This window comes from Spodoptera frugiperda, chromosome 10 (genome assembly GCF_023101765.2).
Source record: "Spodoptera frugiperda isolate SF20-4 chromosome 10, AGI-APGP_CSIRO_Sfru_2.0, whole genome shotgun sequence".
NCBI lineage: Eukaryota > Metazoa > Arthropoda > Insecta > Lepidoptera > Noctuidae > Spodoptera > Spodoptera frugiperda.
In genome coordinates, this window is record NC_064221.1 from 6,892,741 (window position 1) to 6,914,216 (window position 21,476).

General features: G+C 35.2%; 1 protein-coding gene across 1 annotated transcript in view; it reads right to left on the reverse strand.

The window, feature by feature from the left end:
• Window positions 1-21,476, reverse strand: part of LOC118277540 (uncharacterized) — a 150,624-nt gene that overhangs the window by 43,492 nt on the left and 85,656 nt on the right. Inside the window, exon 3 of the mRNA XM_035596381.2 lies at window positions 2,518-2,704. Coding sequence (XP_035452274.1) covers window positions 2,518-2,704 — 187 coding nt within the window. The remainder of the gene's footprint in view (window positions 1-2,517; window positions 2,705-21,476) is intronic.

The window sequence follows — 21,476 nt, forward strand, 5'->3', positions numbered from 1 at the left end:
AAAAAACGCACCACTTATTATGTTGATTTACGGATATAGCTCATAACACAGTGGCATTAGTGCGCTAATGGCTCGCACTAATGTAGTCCATTACAAGTCGTCATACAAGACGCACTGCTTCAGTGACCGTGGTAATCAACTAGGGGTGCGAAAAGTAGGTCGGAGTTAGGGGTGTCACAAATTGCGAATTTATATAATTTGGTTCGAGGCTGACTCCTTAGATTAATGTTACGGGTGACTGCTGGATTTTTTTTCGGGGTTTCAATATTTTTAATAATAGGGCAGACAAACACCCTAACGCAGACTAATAACAAGTCATCTAAAAAAAATTGCATCTTTCTACAGACGCACTTTTTCGCGTGGGTGGAAACGCTCTCTATGAATCTTCTAATCTATCACACAACTGAAGGGAATCACTATCACCCCTAAGCAATGGAGCCCCGCTACTCATCTGGTGATGGGGTAGTGAAAACTGAAGAGAATGCAGTTGGTGAAATATCTATCTAAGCAATGGCGTTTTGCTACTTTTCTAGCGAAGTGACGGTGCAAATCACTAATGGCAATCCAATTGCACAGCTTCTCTATACATTTACAAAAATATATCACACTAAAATTAAAAATGCGAAAGTTTGGATGTTTGGATATTTGTCCGTCAATTACGCTGAAACTACTGAACGGAATTTGATGCAATTCGGTATACAGACGATGATTTTTATCGCTCGGGAATGAGAGCGAAGTCGCTGACAGAACCTAGTCTAATCTAAATAATATCTGTCAAGGAGTAGAGTGGCAACCTTAGTCAAGTCACGCAATACGGTAATCAGTAACAAATCTCTACTAATCTGATTACCTGCCGCCGGCGTCACTTTCTTTGTTGGTCGCCGCCTGCAATGTAGTCTATCTCACTGACAGCCACCACGACCTATATATTGATATAATAGTATAGTCTAATTGTGATTTGCTGGACTTTCTTGACTGTTTATCTTTTTTAGCTTGATTTAATAGACACTAAGGACTTAGCAAAATGTCAGGAAGGGTTATGAAGAAAGGGACTCCCATTTTTGGGCAATATTATAATACATTGAATCCTAATGTATGGAATCCTGCCAAGACATTACTAAAATGTCTTTGTTTGAGGGTGATGACTTCTCCCACCTTGGGTAAGGCGAGAGGGGGTGTCAGACTCTTACTGACTAAGAAACACCCCGTTTGTACTCTTAGTTAAGTCTTCAGCAAGTTTATTTTCAAAAAACTTTCAAGAGCCTTAGGCAGTTGTCCCACCGGCAACGATTAACGAGTAACGAGTAGAGCTAGAACTAGCAACGAGTTAGCGAGACGCGTGGCGCGAGTGCATAGTTCCGATATTTGTGTAGCTCAGCTATAAGCGAGTGTGCGAGTGAGGCGGGCGATTACTCGCATCAGTACGATACGCACTGTAGAAAAATGACCACTGGTTGTTCTCTGGCGTAAGTTCTAATCGAGTGTCGCCGAGCGAGTGTTATCTTTCATAGCTCTTGTCGCTCAGCGACAAGCTAGTGAAGCGAGCACTCGCCGGCAGTGTGAACAGTCAGCGATCAACTGTTTGTATATGCATCTCTTTTGTTTACACGGAAAGTATATGTATTGTACGTTTCTTGAGCGAGAAAATAGCCGATAGTTAGTCGTTTTCTCGCCGTTGGTGGGACAACTGCCTTAAGAAGCGTGTGAGAAAGCTATAAGTATAGCTACCATTAGACAGAACTAAAGTAATCTCAAATACAACTAGACTAACTATCTACAATCTATGTACATACACAACAAGCTTAAACAAATCACGCACATATTTTTACGATGCCACAATATAATAGACTGTGACACATTACAATATACAGACGTATCGTTTGAGTAATGTTTCCGGCAATAATATAATATGTATGATTGCCCCCGTGGACTGACACTCTGATTCGTTAACAACTCAATCTGTGTTATACTGTGGAATGTCTGTCATTATATGTATAAGGTACATGGTGGCAGTGACTGATGATTGGTTGTTGCACGCAACCTTGTTTTTGATGTAGAAAATATTGAAGACAATGTGTTTACATTGTCTTTTTACTAGATTTTTTGTCGTAACCTGATGAATAATATAAAGAATATAAGAAACTCCGTAATAAAGTAATTGGAGTAAGTAGGTAAATAGAGATGAAGAATACACGCGAAGTCAACGCTTATCCCTTACACGATAGGGTTTTTAATTCCTATCGTGTATTTACGAATGCAACACCAAGACTTTGCTTATTGATTTTGGTCCTAAGATCGTCTTGATATCAAAAATTTCAATCAGACCAATTTTTTTTAACCCCACATTTTCTCCAGTATCGTGATTGCGTTTACAAACATACAGGTTCACATACACATGACACCCAGATCCGGAACAACATACTGTGGAACACACAACCCGCGATACATTCATTGAACGGCAGCCAGTTGCCCAGCCACTGCGCCAACTGTGCAGTCAAAACATAATCCTCTTCTTACCTGCTATTAGTAGAATTAACAGAAGTATTGGACCGACTCCTGCGGTTGCAGATGGAGTCCCCGCAGTTGACGACACCTCCTTTGGTGGTGATGCTGAAGGTGCGGAGCCGGTACAGGTCGTCTGATACTCGAGGGTTGTATGGCTTCTCTGGCAGCGAGCAGACGCGAGGCCGGGAGTGTTCCACAACTGGGGGAGAAGAATTAAAGTTTTACTACAGAACTTAATATTATCTAAAAAATCATGCGATAAATCTCTTTAGTGAAATGGGTACACTACCGTATATATGTAGTTCTATTTCTATAATAACTATCGTGAGACATAACAAATTAACTAAAAAATCACGGTTTACTCACACATATTAATGTAGAAGAGTTCTACTGGTTTCGAGTCTTAGAGGGAGACTTCATCATGCTGCTACTAGTAGAGCTTTTCTCCATAAATGTACTTATACATGAGTAAACCGTGATTTTTTAGTTAATTTATTATGTCTCACGATAGTTATTATAAAAATATAACTAAATATAGTGTACCTATTTCACTTAAGTAACGTAACCCAGGTTTTCATACTCCATCCAGTAAATCGTATAAATACTAAACACAGCATCGAATAGGACACTTCGGTAAAAATAAGTTGCAATTAAAGCACTGCGCTATGAACGTCGCTGGTCGCTTACCATCAGGTGATCCGTATGCCAAGTATTTAGTACTATTTTTTTTAAACGTATTTTAAGCTGAAACTTTGTGTAGAGATTCTATTCAACCTGTATTCATCAGCGCTTCTTGATGTATATGGGTATTTTGTTACACGTTGTATAATCTAAGCCTCTTTCAATGCGATAGGATTCTCGATTCCCGGATCGGGCAAATTAGTAATCCTAACCTTTTTCTGGTTTTGCTCCTATTATATGGGACTTATAAATGGCGAAAAGCGTGTGAACATTGTACAGTGTAATTACGTGTCGTAGGTAATGTGCACTTTTGCCTACCTCGGGGATAAAATAAATGCACGCGTTTTCACCCGAGGTAGGCAAAAGTGGATAAAAGGCGTGCACTTATTTTATCGTAATAAAACCATTCTTAGGTGTGACACACTCTGATCCGGAGCTGCGGACTACCTCTGATCCGGAGCTGCGGACTACCTAGCGGGTTTACCGGGGCTCCGGGTCGAAAAGCAGGAGAAGGAACGGGGTGGTTTTTAGTCAGTAAGAGTCTGACACTCCCTCTCGCCTTACCCAAGGCGGGAGAAGTCATTGGATGATTATCCCCCCTCAAAAAAAAAAAAAAGGTGTGACACACTGTGAACACTGGGTAAAAATGAAGACAAGACACCACTGACACATTTCTTTAACAAAACGAGAACATGTCAATGTATTACATATTCTTTTCAAGTAACAAATAAGGGCTAAGGCTTCTTTCATTCATCACCAATATCTTTTCGTTAAAGTTTCTTTTGTCAAACATTTTGTGTTATGAAGAAAAAATGTTTACAGGAGACACTGTTTTGATAACAAATAAGTTTTTGTATTGTGTTGTATACCTTTTGTAAGTATTCTTTGTGCTTGTTAATTTGTTTACACGAAGGAACATTAAGTTTCCTTAAGGTACTGTCACTAAATAGTCTCATATATAGTTGAGGCACCAAAAAGTTGACAAAGATTTAAGTGTGGGAGAGCCATACTTTGGCACGAATGCGCCGACTCGACCAGAGTGATACAGATTATGTTCACATCGGTTTTCTGTTGTGTTTCTTTGTGTGAGTGAGGTTACCGAAGGCCCAATTACCCCCTTCCCAATCCCCGATTCCCCAACAACCCTTAAATTCCTAATCCCCCGAAGGTCGGCAACGCATTTCAAACGCCACTGATGTTTCGGGTGTCCAAGGGCGACGGCCATTGCTTACATACTTATGACATCAGATGGTGTGGTTTACCGGCTTCTACATGAATAGAAAATCCCAATGATAAACAGTTGGGCAGAAAGCCTGCCAGACACGATCACCTCGCCTGATCAGCGGATCTTCCTTTTCTTAGGGAACTTTACTCACTGTTCCCTAAAAATGTGAAATTATTTTTCCATTGCGTGGCTTTTGGTAACTCAATATAGGTCAACCCCTTTTATAATATTTTCTATTGCTGCGGAACCTTTGTATATTATCTTTTGTTATAATAAAAAATATATATGAAAGAGTCTCTCTTTCAGTAATGTGACAATAATTTGACGTTGTCTAGACTAGTATATGACCTGTCGTGACCTTTCGTAATGGTGGAACAGTGATACTTTGATCAAAAACAAGAATAGACTAAGAGCCTGCGACTCCCAGATATTACCTTTCCTTAAAGAGTAAATGCTTTATAAATTATTTGAGTTTAAGGGTGTCTGAGAAAGGGTTGTTCCCGTCCCGAGTCTATTGAGGACTAGGTGGTTTCTAATATGATTGTAAGCTAAAATTTATGAAAACTAATCTTTATACTATGTCGAATTTGAGCCATAATTTTACTCACCTTTACTGCCCGTTATATCCCAAAGTCATCGCGAACAGGATCTATATTTTGGGTTTGCCTACTACCTAGGGATCAGAGGTATGTGTAGAAAAAAACATCTTTTATACTTTAAGGAAGGTCTGGAAGTCACTGGCTCTCGCTCTATAATATATTGTACATTATGTTAATATATTGTGTAGGTATTTGTTTTTTTATGGAATAGGAGGCAAACGAGCAGGATAATCACCTGATGGTAAGCAATCAGCGCTTTCCAAGACACCCACAACACCACAGGCGTTACTTTAATTAACTTTTAATTTTATTGTAATACTAAGTATCCATACACATCACATGAACATCCTTTTAGTGTCCACTGCTAACCAAAGTCCTCTATCACGGGGAAGGTTCACGCCTGCTTAATGTGAGTTGGCGATTTTAAACTTATAATTAGAAATTATAAGCCCTATGGTTATTATTCAAGAAAGTTTGTATATTGAGTGACAATATTATCGCATTGGGTTGTTGATGTGTTGATTCTAAATAAATAATAATTTTATAAATAATATCACGCTACTCATGATGAAGAGTCCCTCTGTGATTCGAAACTAGTAGACCTTTTTTCAATATATTTACATGAGTAAACCGTTATTATTAGTTTAACATATTACATAATCTTATACAAACTAGAATATTGAACCACAGAATTCCTCAGCAACTTTATGTATCCCAAAGTTATCAGAAACAGTACCCTCATCTTGAATAATTTGTAAGAAACAAGTAATATAATATAATTAGTAAGTTTTCGCTTATGAATCCCTTTGGAAACTTTGTTTAGTTTAACATTGGTCCAACTAATTTGAACTAGTGATGTCCAATTGGGAGCCTCGAAGTTCTCTTTGTGACTATTCGTTCATCGCGATATCTAACAATAACTTTTGCTCGCACCTTCACTCGCTTTTAAGGGCTTGGGTTGCTTTACAAAAGATAAGGTTTTTTTATATTACTTCGAAATACCAGTGTTAGCATGTTAGTGTTTAGCTTTTGTCGTGAAAGATGGACAAATAGACGAACACACAAGCTTTCACATTAATTTATGATATATGGAATATCTAACACTAAAATAATAATACAAATCGGACCAGTAGTTCTTTAAATTAGCGCGTTCGAACAAACACACAAACTCTTCAGCTTTATACATATATAAGTAAAGATATAGATTTATAAGCACCTTGACTTAGGCGATTGAAAGACTTCATAAGTTACATATTATTTACCAAATAGAAACCTTTGACTTTTAACATTTTGCTCCCTACGTCTTAGAAAACTAACTACAACTTTACAAGTAAACAACAAAGTTTGTAAAACTCTTAAGAATCATCTTCAAAATATTTTGCTATACGTCGACCTCTCACATTTGATATACTCGAACTCAGAGAAGCGTACAACGTTAATTAAGTATAATATATATAACTTTATGTGTTATATTATGAAATAATTATTACTATGTCGTTGAAGCATACCACTAAAACTTTAACTTTGCCTAGTAAACAATTTAAAATGTTGTTATCATTAGAAAAGAGAGAATCTTATTAATATCATAAATGCAAAGGTTTGTGAGTTTGTGTGTGTATGCTTGATACTCAATCACGTTAAAATGAGTGAAAGGATTGGGATGAAATTTGGAACAATGGTAGATAATGATCTTTAAACACGTAGGTTACTTTTTATATCACAGCAGAGACTGGTCGTTCATAAAACATTTTAGGGCCAACCCTATGTGCTACATTCACAGGTGTGACTAAATCCGGACTACATAGCGGGTTTACCGGGGCTCCAGCTCGAAAAACAGGAGTAGTAACGGGGTGGTTTTTTGTCAGTCAACTAATCGTGGTCCTTGTCAAACAGTTACGTGAATATTTCTATAACATAATAATTAATTTAGTATGTCTCACGAAAGTTAGAGACAAGTAGTGCCGAGCTAGGACATAGACGAATAAAGACAAAATCGTTATTATTGGGGTTACGTTCAGTAATTACAACAATGCTGAACATGTTATTTAATATTTCAGACACACACTGTACTCAATACATTGGGACGAGAAAGGAATTAGTGTTTAGGTAACTTCGATATGTATGTATGAATAATTCTATGGATGTAAACCTCAATATACTATGTAAAAGATGTAGACTATGTCGTGAGTCAGATGGGTTAATAATATTTTGATTGTCTTAACTTTGGCCCCATTCGCATTAGATTTATTTTAACCGTTCATATTGATCAAATGCTAGGGATAATATACAATTCTACTTCCACCAATTTAATATATTTTCTGCTGATCTGGAAGTCATTGAGAAGGTTTATGATAATGGTAATCTCTAACACATAGAGCATGCAACAATCTTCGGCATCCACTAACAAAGATAAATTTCGTAGGCGTTTGCTACGCCGTAGTAATTTCGTAGTAATTGACCTACGATGTTATACTTAGCTACGCCAATTTTGTTATCTTAGTAAAACAATTTGAATGAAATTAACTTAACAGAAACTACAATTATTTAAACAAACAGCGAATAAGGTATTCCAGAATAGTAGTAATTATATTCCATAGTATCTGCCTACCTCCATGGGAGACAGGCGTGAATTTATGAATGTATGTATGTTAGTATAGATTTCTTTAATCTTTTCTTTTATCATTAAAATTTTAATATATTTCATCTATTTTATTAGAGAAGAAAATCATTCTATAACTCAGAACTCTTACTGACTAAAAACCACTCCGTTCCTACCCCTAATTTTCGAGATGAAGCCCCAATGACCCGCTAGGTAGTCTGCAGCTCCGGATCAATTTATATACCTATAAATTAACACTAGCCCTAAGCCATTACGACTACAGACAAAATAATTACGAAATACAATTAATTAATAATCCAGATGATATTATTATAATCTATAGGTCACAATAACACAACTAAATGTCATATTGTACTTCTCAGAATTAGAGGTTTTGATAAGGGTAGCTTATATGTACATACGTATATGTATATCTAAGGCTGCTGCGGGTTTCATATTAGATAAAACGTATTAAACAGCTTAAGAGATTATTAATAAACTTCGTACTGAGTAAATATTTGTATTAAAATTGAAATTGTTTCGTGGTTCGATTATAAATTTTGTTTAAAGAAGTTTTTACTATAGTTGTAAAGTTTTGTGTTCTTTAATACGAGTAGAATCTTTAATACGAGTAAAAGTATTGCCCTGTAATGTACTCTTTAGTGATTGATAAATCTGATGAGTTTAGTTAGAAAATTGTTGCTATGTTTGTTTGTTTAATAAAATTGCCAAGAATTTTTATACTTAGCAATATAATTAAGCAGTATTCTAATCTATTAAGGATAATTGGTAAGTTTTTTTAATTTATCTTAATAAGTCTCAGCCAGTTTTGATTCCCACTGATACTAATATGTATATTTTTTTAATGTCGCCCCACGCTGGGTGTTTCTCCTGTGTCGTGAGTGTGTTTAATAATTTCATCAAACTTACAATTTCACATACACATGACACCCAAACTCAAAACAACAATATGTGGATCACACAAAGAGTTACTCCATGCGGAAATCGAACCCGCTACACGTAGCACGGTAGCCGGTTACCCAGCCAGCGCACCAACCGCGCAGTCATTAGTAGAGTCGATGCACATAATAACAAGGCTCGTATGCAAATAACGCGATGCCATCAACGTCTCGCTTCTCATGTTAATGGAGCACACTAGAATGGCCGTATACTTAGAATATTATAATAATAGCTTGGTCTATGTCCTATAAATAAGTTCTTAAGATAATAATACTCTTATTGCTAATAAATGTAATGTAGACTTAGAGAGCAAATGAGGAGACGTCTGACTCTTATATGACTAGGATTTTCTCCTGTGTCGTGGGTGCGTTTACAAACATACAATTTCACATGCACATGACACCCAGACCCAAAACAACAATTTGTGTATCGCACAAAGAGTTGCTCCGTGCGGGAATCGAACCCGCTACACGTTGCGCGATAGCCAGTTGCCTAGCTACCGCGCCAACCGAGCAGTCAAAAGTCAATTACCTTTAAGTACTAATACATTTAACCTACCCTACTTATAAGGACGAGGTATCACACACACTACAATCTAAAAATCAGTTCTTTTTATGTTTTATGTATTAATGTTGAATAATTTTGAAGCTTCTTTAGACTTTATTGACTATCCAATCTAAGGAACAGAATTAACTGCCGAGTACAGAATCTAAGATCCGATTCACGAATTGAAAAATGTCTAGTTTTGCTGTGTGGTAACTACAAAGTATACGTAACATACACTTAACGACCACGGCTCCGAAATGAAATGTGGTTACCGCTAGCTGCCAGCGTGCCTACGGCGCGTCGCCCTTGAGGTGCAAGCGCGCGGACGGTGTACCGAGCGCGAAGTTGAAACTTGTTATCACCGCAGGTAACGAATACTATGCGACGTTGTTTCACTTTCGCCTAGCGGGTGGTTCGCTGTCGGCGATCAGTAAGCAAAAGTCAGCTATCAGCCTTTTTAAATTGATGTTATGAAATTTATCATACGACGTACGATTTAAAGATCTAATTTAAATGACAAGTTAATTGCTGAGTTGGAGTAGTGCACGTTAAGTTTGTTTTAATCTTAGTAATTGCATCACAACTCCTACACCTTCCTGCAGTGCTGTAAGAGCCGGTAAAGTAACAACACATATTACAGTTTTAGTATTTTTAATATTATCCAATTTCTAGCTTCTAACCTGGTATCTTTTGCTTAGAAGTTGTACTGTAACACCTACCCATTTAAAAAAAACTCGGTACAATATCCTGCCTGTATTTCACCGTAAAAATCGTTCACCGATTTGTTGGTCGTGGGCGAGCCAACCTTATGGATATTTATTGTGATACATACACATATACGCGTGTACAATACATATATGTATATATAACAAACAGTCGCAGGAAACACTGAGAGTATTTCATTTCCTGCTATCATGTTTCATCGTTTACCAAGATCCATTTATTTCAAGCCATATTCTAACGTATAAATAAATTGTTTTCAATGTCGTACGTAGGTGTAGGTTCCACAAATGGCTAATTGTGGTTTTACTCGTGTTTTATGTATTAATTTTCTCAATTAATCCTTATTTTAACTATTTAGTTGTATGTTTTATCATTCATTTATTTCTTATACTTGTTTGTTACATTTTTAAATATTAAATTAAAAAGAAAAAAAAAACATTTAAAAATATAAAAAGCAGTAGCCCACCAGTAACGGGATAAATCCAAGCTACCGGTGGTCAGGGCTCAAGAGAGAGGAATTTCCGGACAATACGCGCCGTGTCCAGAAGTACTGCCTTCTGCATCAGGCTCTTGATCCAACCGTCTAACGTTAGCCTACTCAGGTGTTGGTCGAGGCTTTTGGCTATAAGGCCATTGGCAGATACGACTATCGGCACAATGATTGCTGAATCTACATCCCACATGTCGACAACCTCATGAGCTAAATCAAGATATTTACTAGCTTTATCTTTTTCAGCTTTCACAAGATTCTCATCATGTGGGATTGTTATATCAATTATCATTGTGCGACGGCTTGGTCGATCTATCACCACAATGTCAGGTTTGTTAGCAACAATTGCCCTGTCTGTGATGATAGTTCGATCCCAATACAGTGTGACATCTCCATTTTCAAGAACTGGGTCAGGCAGATACTTATAATACGGTACTTCAGATTCAACAAGTTTGTATTTTAAAGCAAGTTGTTGATGAATAATCCTGGCTACAAGATTGTGTCTATGCAAGTACTCTCCGTTAGCTAAGTGAGAACTAGCTAACGAGTTGTATTAATTATTATGTTATCGGCTTACTCGACTAGTCTCAATCCATGCTAGAAGCTCATATTCATAAGCAGTATTCCGCGACAATCACCGCGTCATGTGTCGCGCTGTCCAGTAACTGCTTGACTAGGAACTCCTAGTCAAACAAATACGTGAGTAAATTAATTTAGTATGTTTCACGAAAGTTATAATAAAATTATTTATTATTATTGATTAATTAAACTCATTATTTGATTGTTTTTTATTTCGATAACTCAATGAGTGCTCTGCAATAATAATAAGCGTATTGTTTTACATTGAAACACTTTAGTGATTAAATACCTAGCCAATAGCTCTAAATTCTTAACTTGAAAGCCTTATTTAAACAGTTCACCCCACAGGATTTCCTCTTGTGTCGTGGATGCGATTGACAAACATACACACTATTCACATCACACACTACATAGAGACGTCGTGGTCAGTTACCATGGCAGTTTTATTTCAAACGACAATCCTACACTAATTATTCTTCTATAAAAAACTTTAAACCTCATGCACCTCTGCCTACCCCTTCGGGGATTAAAGGCATGACGATATAATTGTATGTAAAAAACTTTAAATTATAATACTCAGTTTTCCGAACAAAATTGTTACTAAGTAATAGTTTAAGCCTTTCACTGCGAACAAAACACTCTTTAAAGCTACTCCTCTACTAGCGTCGGTCACCGTTGTCCGAGTTCGAGTTATTAAATGCCTCTGAGTAGGCAGTAAGTTTCTAAAACTAAAAAAAGAACGACTAGTTCAATAAAATATTACACTATACAGGGTGTCCCTGAAATCGACGTCCAACGGGCACTAGATGATCAGCAAGGTTCCAACTGTTATCAGAAAAATATAAAAAAAATTCTAAGTCCTACAGTTTTTAAATTACAGTGACTTATGTGTTATCCACGAAAAAGTACACCCTGTGCCAGTCTTTTGACTCTTGTTGCTACAAATCTTTATTTTTTCGTCTGCAGTCTTCCTTACATTATCCTGAATAGTGCTCCAGTAATATGGAATCATAAATTCTTAGCCAACTGCTTTAGATTGGAAAACATTGTTAGTTTTAGAGGAACCAAATACTCTGAATAAAATTTTTACCTTACTTTAAGTGACTGTACTGAATAAATTATGTATTGCGCTAATAGTGGCAAATTTCACCAAAGTTGGCGCATTTAATGAGGATTATAAAATGGTATAGCACTTTGCAAATTATTTCATAAATTCGACACCAAAAAAAGATTTTTCAACGAAACTCCGTTTCGATGAATTTGTTTGAACTTACTAATATTTCTTCTAGTGTACTCAAATCATACGTTACCTCGTATGCACTAGACAACACTTTGCACGCGATTTGTTATCATCATGTTGAAAATCAGCGAGGATCTCTTGTCAAACAACATTGTCTGTCTACTCATGATTTCGCTTGCAGCTTTCGTCGGCAATATTACTAGACTTACTAGGAAACTGATGTTGTGTATCATGTTTCACTAAATAATATTGACAATAAATATTATTGCATCAAACACATTATCAAATGTGTAGTAAAATTAAAAGGAACGGACGGGGCAGATTCATGTACACAGCATATCGACGCGGTAGTGGTATGGTATACATGAGCCCTTACGCACAATCACTCGTCATATCCCCATCAAAAAAAAAAAAAAAGAGATGGGTGTATCCTCCGATTAAGTTACGTGTTCATGCCTTGTGATCAAATGCGGGATGAAGCATCAAATATTCTTTAGTTTGTCAAGAAAGAGTTATTTGCACCGTTACAAGGAATTGCAGGTAAAGCAAAAAATAATTTAAAAAATAAATAATCAACACGGCGCAAAAAAGCCAGTGCTCAGCTAAAATGCCGAAGCCCGGGTACGATGGCTCGAGATGCACAACACCAGTTCGTCTAGCGATAATATTGCCGACGAATGCTGCAAGTGAAATCACGGGTAATCAGACAATGTTGTTTGACAAGAGATCCTCGCTGATTTTCAACATGATGATAACAAATAGCGTGCAAAGTGCTGTCTAGTGCATACGAGGTTGTAACGTATGATTTGAGTACACTAGAAGAATTTTTAGTAAGTTCAAATAAATTCATCGAAACGGAGTTTCGTTGAAAAATATTTTTTTGTGTCGAATTTAAGAAATAATGTGCAAAGTGCTATACCATTTTATAATCCTTATTAAATGCGCCAACTTTGGTGAAATTTGCCACTACTAGCGCCATACATAATTTATTCAGTACAGTCACTTAAAGTAAGGTAAAAATTTTATTCAGAGTATTTGGTTCCTCTAAAACTAACAATGTTTTCCAATCTAAAGCAGTTGGCTAAGAATTTATGATTCCATATTACTGGATCACTATTCAGGATAATGTAAGGAAGACTGCAGACGAAAAAATAAAGATTTGTAGCAACAAGAGTCAAAAGACTGGCACAGGGTGTACTTTTTCGTGGATAACACATAAGTCACTGTAATTTAAAAACTGTAGGACTTAGAATTTTTTTAATATTTTTCTGATAACATTTGGAACCTTGCCGATCATCTGGTGCCTATTGGACGTCGACTTCAGGGACACCCTGTATACATAATTCTGAGACAAACAAGTTACCAAACGATACCTTTAACATTTCCTTCACCCACGGTCACTGCCCACGGTTATATAAAACAAAATAAGATATTCATTTTCTATTTTCTTCGAAATATCTAAGAAAATCTGTCACCATTTTAGAGCTAATCTGTAACATCTGACAAAGGGTCCAGTTAATAATTGTGTTCTAATTTTGTTGTTAAAGAATAATGAAGATAAGGGTTTGTAGTTGTATAGGTAGTTTTTATGAAAAGTTTAAAAAACATAGCTTAGCTGAGTTCGTTTCCACTAGCTAAGTGCCAAGTAACCTATGTGGATCAATGATTATAATTGGTGAAATCCAAAATGCATCTCCAGTAACGTAACATAGCACATCTCTGGAAGCACCATAAAAAAGTTTGCCATAATATCCACGCTTAGCAAGCGGGTTGGTGAACATAATTTAAAAAGGATCAGAGAAAGCACTATTCTGGCCCAGGTCTCTATTTAATATTTAGTTGCTTAGTCTGCTTTTACCGCAATCGAAAGAAGAGTAACGTGGTGACCAAAGTGTTTTACTCAGGTTTAATTGCATTCAAAAACCATTACTATTACAGTTCAAATACGCCATGCCTTAAATGACCTTGAAACCCATCTGAAACCCTCTCTGGACCCATTTTATCTAAACCAAAACCCCTCAACTACATCAAATTTCAATAACAATAACTCTAATACTCCATTGAGCTTCGATCAATATCTTTGGCAAAGGGACGAATGAATCGCATCAGGTATCACGCGATAGGGCTTCATAATCTGTCACCAATTGTACGCACACCAGCACATCAAACTACCCTTAACTTTCCAAATACCGCAGCCAATTCTCAGCTTTAATATCTTAGAATTAAAGTTGAGAATGACTTTGGTGAGATGGTTGAGTTGGATGTGCTTCTGTATAGTACCTGAAGTGACAAAAGGCAGGGTTTTATGAAGAAATCTATTATATTTTATTAGAGTATGTATTTTGTTTGGTTTCCTTTGGAATACATTTTAGATGATACTCTTGATGTTTTTTATATAGAAAAGATTAAAATGTAGGTCTAAACAAAATAACCAGAAAGACCAGAGATGTGCTATGTAACTATGCCACGAAGATGTAATAGCTAAGCTGTGAAACTATATATGTATAACCGTTTCAACTGAAACTTTGTAGCTGTGCGAGTAAGATGTGCAGCTCGAGTATGCGATGTATCGATAGTTAGGAAGCCATCCATAGCACACATCTATAACACGCATCCATAGCACGTCTTTCCATATAAAAAACATAATAATATCTAAGCTGACCACCGTTCTAAGCTATGAATATGATTGGTGGAAGCCAAACGCATCATACACATATTTGGTAGAAAAGTACCGTGATACGGATATCAAACCCTCAGTCTACTACACCAGTTCACAGCGAAAAATCTAAATATTGACCTATTTTACATACCAAACAGATTTTGACGGCACGCTACAAATATTTGCGTAATCTACAGGCTGTTGTTTTAGGCTGAATGTGTTTCATTTATGAGAAATGTGTACGCTAAACTGATCCTTGAAACAAACAATAGAATCATCGTTTAAAAAATTAAAACCTTCACGTGTTTTATTTTTCAACTAGCTTTTGCCCGCGACTTCGTTCGCGTGGAATATTGACTTCCGGCAATTTTTTGGTTTTAACCACATAGTTCCCGATCTCGCGGAATCTCTTCAAAAATGAGATGTAGAAGATATTCCAGGGAACTCTTCAAAAATCAACATAATGAGCTCTGCGTTTGAATTTAATAGATGTATACTCACTTAGGGCATTGAAAAAAATAGTTTAAAAACGGACTTAAACTAAAGAAATATTATAATCTTTCCGAACTTAAGGTGAAAACTAACTTAAAACTAAAGAAAGCTACGAATTACGAATTTATAACAATTAAAACCGGCCAAGTGCGAGTCGGACTCGCCCATGAAGGGTTCCGTAGCAGCAAGTAGATGACATAATATAAAAGTTGTAAAATAACTTGGTTTTACATTTTTTTTTTTAATCAGTTCCATGTATGGAGTGCCCCCCTTTAATTTTTAAATTTATTCATTTTTATTCAAAATTCGAATAGCGGTTAACGATATACATCATCATACAAAGTTTCAACTATGTAGGCCCAACAGTTTCGGAAATAAATGGCTGTGACATACGGACGGACGGACAGACAGACAGACAGACAGACATGACGAATCTATAAGGGTTCCGTTTTTTGCCATTTGGCTACGGAACCCTAAAAAAAGAAATTATATTACAACCTATCCTCTATGCTATAATAACCAAGCTTAAACTAAATAATTTAAAAGAAACGACTTAAATCTAATCTATCTAATTAATTAATAAATTAGACTTACAATTTTATTAAAAAAACTAACTACAGTAACTACTAATAATCGATATCAAACTAAACCTACGTTAAATAATTTAACCAGAAAACCAGGAAAACCCAACAAATAAACTTATTAATTGACAAATACAACGAAACCAATTTATTTAGAACTAGCTTTTGCCCGCGACTTTGTTCGCGTGGAATAGTGACTTCCGGCAAATTTTTGGTTTTAACCACATAGTTCCCGATCTCGCGGGATCTCTTCAAAAATGAGATGTGGAAGATATTCCAGGGAACTCTTCAAAAATCAATATAATGAGCTCTGCGTTTGAATTTAATAGATGTATACTCACTTAGGGCATTGAAAAAATAGTTTAAAAACGGACTTAAACTAACTTAAAACTAAAGAAAGCTACGAATTACGAATTTATAACAATTAAAAAAGAAACTATATTACAACCTATCCTCTATGCTATAATAACCAAGCTTAAACTAAATAATTTAAAAGAAACGACTTAAATCTAATCTAATTAAAAAAAAAATAGACTTACAATTTTATTAAAAAAACTAACTACAGTAACTACTAATAATCGATATCAAACTAAACCTACGTTAAATAGTTTAACCAAAAAACCAGGAAAACCCAACAAATAAACTTATTAATTGACAAATACAACGAAACCAATTTAGAATATACGAAACAGCAGGACCACTACAGACAAATAATCATACGACTGATAATACACTTTTTCTACGATAGTACCGAAGCGCTCGGCCGATACCCAACTAAATGAATGTAACGAAACCATAGCGCGATCTATTTCGATCCCAACGCCATCTATCGAGGATAAAGACAACTTGGATTATCTAGACACACGGCAGTGTGTCCGCCAAGTTCGAGCAAAAAAACCGACACACCGGCCGTGGGTTATATTACACGAACCATTTCGGGCCAAGTTCGACCCACCTATAACTCAAAATCTATTTTATCTACGCATATGAAATTTCTAGTATCTGTCGAGATCTACTTACTTATCTAAAATACAAAATTTCATTAATGTACCTATTGTAGGTCTTGAGATATTGACGTCAGAAAATCGCTAATTTTACTATACACTCACTGACTGACTGACTGACTCACTCACTCACTCATCAAAAACCTAGACCACTTCCAATGGTCGTATTGACTTGAAATTTGGCATGGAGGTAGGTCTTTAGGTCAAGGTAAAGGAAAAAATCTGAAAATGGCCAAGTGTGAGTCGGTTTTAAAAATAATGAAGGTGTAAATTTTTATCCCTAAGGAACTAAAACAAAAAATTATCTATATCTTCCAATGGTCGTACCGACCTAAAATTCGTTACGAAGGTTAGTCAAAGTGAAGTAAAATAAGAAAAAAAGAAAATAAACCTTACAAAAATAAATGAAATCCCACCCAAAACATAAATGTGAAAGGCTGCCAAGTTCGATAAGTTGGCAAGTTTTAATAGAAAATTATATACTTGACTCATTGCGTTTAGTAGGTTTATAACAAAGTGTGTGAAAACTTGCCAACTTGTTATATCATTTTTAACTGAGGTCTGTGTATGGAACTTGGTACTTATTTAGATCTCACTTCTTTTATAGGCGAAGCATTTCAATATTATCGAACTTGGCAGCCTTTCACATTTATGTTTTGGGTGGGATTTATTTATACTCCGTTCGGGCATTTTCTTTGTACTAAAAGTTTAATTATATTGATATTATTTTTTTCATACCTTTTTACTATTTATTTACTTTTTTTCGATGAATTAAAACAATAACATGAACCGAAGTCGTGTAACGATCGACATAGAATTATCTATACTCCGTTAGAGCATTTTCTTTGTACTAAATGTTTTATTATATTGATATTATTTTTTTTCATACCTTTTTACTATTATTTTATTTACTTTTTTTCGATAAATTAAAACAATAACATGAACCGAAGTCGTGTAACGATCGACATAGAATTATTTATAAATAATTTATTTCTTATTTTTATTTTTTGATTTTTGAAATAAAAATATATATATGTCCTTTCTAAGGTTCTAAACTATATCTGTACCAAATTTCAACCAAATCCGTCAAATAGTTGCGGAGATTAATGGTATAAGCATAGAATGTTCGACGTGATTCTTTAATTTGACATAACTTTTTTATTTATGAACCGATTGACATGAAACAAACACTAAATGTAAATTTAAGCATCCCACAATATATTCGTGAAAACCGCATCCAACTCGGATCAGCCGTTTCTGAGATTAGCGCGCACAGACGAACAGACAAACAGACAAACAGACAAACAGACAAAAAAAAAGTTAATTACATTTTTGGGTTCGACATCGACATAACAATAACCCCTGCTATTTTTTTTATTTTTATTTTCAATGTACAGACAGCACTTTTCTACGATTTTATTATATGTATAGATAGGTATACGAAACAGCAGGACCACTACAGACAAATAATCATACGACTGATAATACACTTCTTTTACGATAGTACCGAAGCGCTCGGCCGATACCCAACCAAATGAATGTAACTATCCTATGTCCTTTCTAAGGTTCTAAGCTATATCTGTACCAAATTTCAACCAAATCCGTCAAATAGTTGCGGAGATTAATGGTATAAGCATAGAATAGTGTTCGACGTGATTCTTTAATTTGACATAACTTTTTTATTTATGAACCGATTGACATGAAACAAACACTAAATGTAAATTGAAGCATACCACAATATATTTGTGAAAACCGCATCCAACTCGGATCAGCCGTTTCTGAGATTAGCGCGCATAGACACACAGACAAACAGACAAACAGACACACAGACAAACAGACAAAAAAAAGTTAATTACAGTTTTGGGTTCGACATCGACATAACAATAACCCCTGCTATTTTTTTTATTTTTATTTTCAATGTACAGACAGCACTTTTCTACGATTTTATTATATGTATAGAAGATGATGTTTTTATAATACATCATCTAATAAGTATTTTGTTAAAATATTATTATGATGTTTCTATTTTTAGCTTTTTGTATAGTATGTAAACAATCTTCATTAGAGAGAGAGAGAAAATTAATTATCTTTGTAAATCAAAGTCAAAATTATTTACTTCAAATAGACCAGGAAGGCACTTTTGAAAGTTAAAGCAAATAAAATAATAATAACAACGTTTGTCTGTCGGTCAATCCTCTAGTGAAGCTATTTGCTCGTGGAGATACCTATGGAGAAGTATGGGCAAGAAACTCCATAGGTTACTATTTTTCAATAAGATTCACAATACAATTCTTGTTTCAATTAAAGCAGTCTTTCCAAAGTTACACGCGTACATACATACATAGATATAAACATGTTAAAGGATTATTTATTATAAAGTAGCTTTGTTTTTAGTACCTATTATGGCCCATGTAAATTTAATTAGAAGTCAACAAACATTAAGTCAAAATATCAATATACTCTAAATGAATACCAGCAAATTCTCATAAAGATAAAATTAAATATTCTCCCCTGTTATTTCAAGACACTGAGCGTTCTCTTGTCTAGACGTTTTCAGGTATGACGTATTTTAAATAACGACAAGAAAAACTTTAATGTCAGTTTAAATTTAGTTTCCAAGACTTAATCAGTGGAGGCGTCAAAATATGTAAATATTTACTGAAATATCTGAATATTTCAGTATTTTATTAATTACGTTGTAGCTGAAGCGTTGATCGAATTATCGCAAGACTGCTTCGTAGATATAGGGTTGGGTAAAAATGGTTGAGTGAGGATGTAAAATATATCAGTTATTATAAATAACGTTGATATAATATTGAAGTTTATTTATACCTATTTACTTATTCTGATATCCATTTCTTATTAGTCACCTGGCAAGTCACGCTGTAAAAAAATCCATTCAAAAGGTCAAAACGTCTAAACCAAAACGTGAAAATCTGACTCAACTGACGAAATTCCACTCACTTCCCTAATCACTTGATGGCGTTAGTGTCAAAGCTATTTATTTTCAATAAACTTAACTAATCTTAACACAGAATCAGAAATAACTATGCAAATTAACTTTAGAATTATTGCTTTTTCAATTTGTGATAAGGCAAAAATGTTGTACAAATTGATGTGTTTAAAGTATTTTTTTTAGAATAGCACAGCTGTAAATCTATCAAGGAGGTGCAAATATTACCGAAATATGAAAACAAAAGATCCATTTCTATTCGTGTGGGAAATATCCTGCTCTAAAGACTTTTTACTGAAAAAATAATCCAAAGAAAGCATTTATCCAAATCACCTTCAATTTTATTTGTAAGAACAAAAATTTTATCGTTACAATCTTAAAAGACATTCCCCTTTAATACACCTCTAAAGAATTTTAAGGCCTTTGAAATATAAAACGACTTTGAGATTTATTCCCGTAATTTCTAAATGTTGATGTAAAAAAACAACAAAGTGTAACAAAATACTGGTTTATGTCATAAGACAGGAGATCCTTAGTGTCGTTTTAGAGGTTAGGAAGCTAACTACCATCTTCTAAAATTGTATAAATGAAATAAAACCTTCTATGTGTAAGAAAGAGACTGACGTGACTACCAAAGAGGCCGGTACTGGAATTGTAGCTCCTCTGGTGTTGCAAACTAATGCCCATTAATGACACCGAATGCTTACCAACAGGAGACTTAGTCAGCTATTACAAAACTTGTTAAATTGTTTAACATTAATTTCATAATTACAGTTTCTGAATAGTTTTATTACATCAATTATGTCATCAATTTTATACAATTGTAAAACTACTAATTACTATCCACATACATAAAGAGCACGGACATGGCACGGCTGCGCCTCGGTGTTTTTTGCCTTGGAAAAAATACGAAAATGCTTATAGCACGCAGTCAGCGAGTGGACCGCGCGCTTACAACCTTTTTGTATTGACGTTATGAAATAGGTATATCATACGTCATAAGATTTAATGTTCTTCAAATGACCAGTTTATTGCTGTGTTGGAGCGGGGCCGTTAAAGTGTGATATGTCCTTATGGCCCCAGGAGATCTGTCTGCTCATTCACCTCCGCATCCAATCAAAAATTCATTATTATTTTCCAAGTAAGTACCCAAATAAAACGTCTTAATTTAAATATGTCTCTCATAAAACTAAAAAGAGAATTCCCCAGCCATCACTAACCCTTCAGCCGTCGATCTTTATAAACAAAAGAAAACAAATATAAAGACGCGATACAAACAAACTAAACAACTCGTCTGAAAAGTTAAATGATTGGAAAACTTTACTCTTAAAGTATGACAGTGCTAAATTTTTAAAGCACATCAAGGTATACCCGCTTACACCGTCAACCTTATTACGAAAGGGTAAGGTTGAAAATCGATTAAGAGAAAACGGTTGCGTATCTATACCATACAATGAACATCCTAAAGTGGGTTGCTCAGTTATCCACTTAAAATGTACAAAAACATTTTTTATTGTTTTTAATTACTTAGGAAGTATAGGAAGTGAAATTTTTGGAATTATATGGTTTTGAAATTTCATATAATGAGGTCGAGTTCTGATGGTTAAAATGGTCATAATTGCTTATGAGTCATAAGCAAG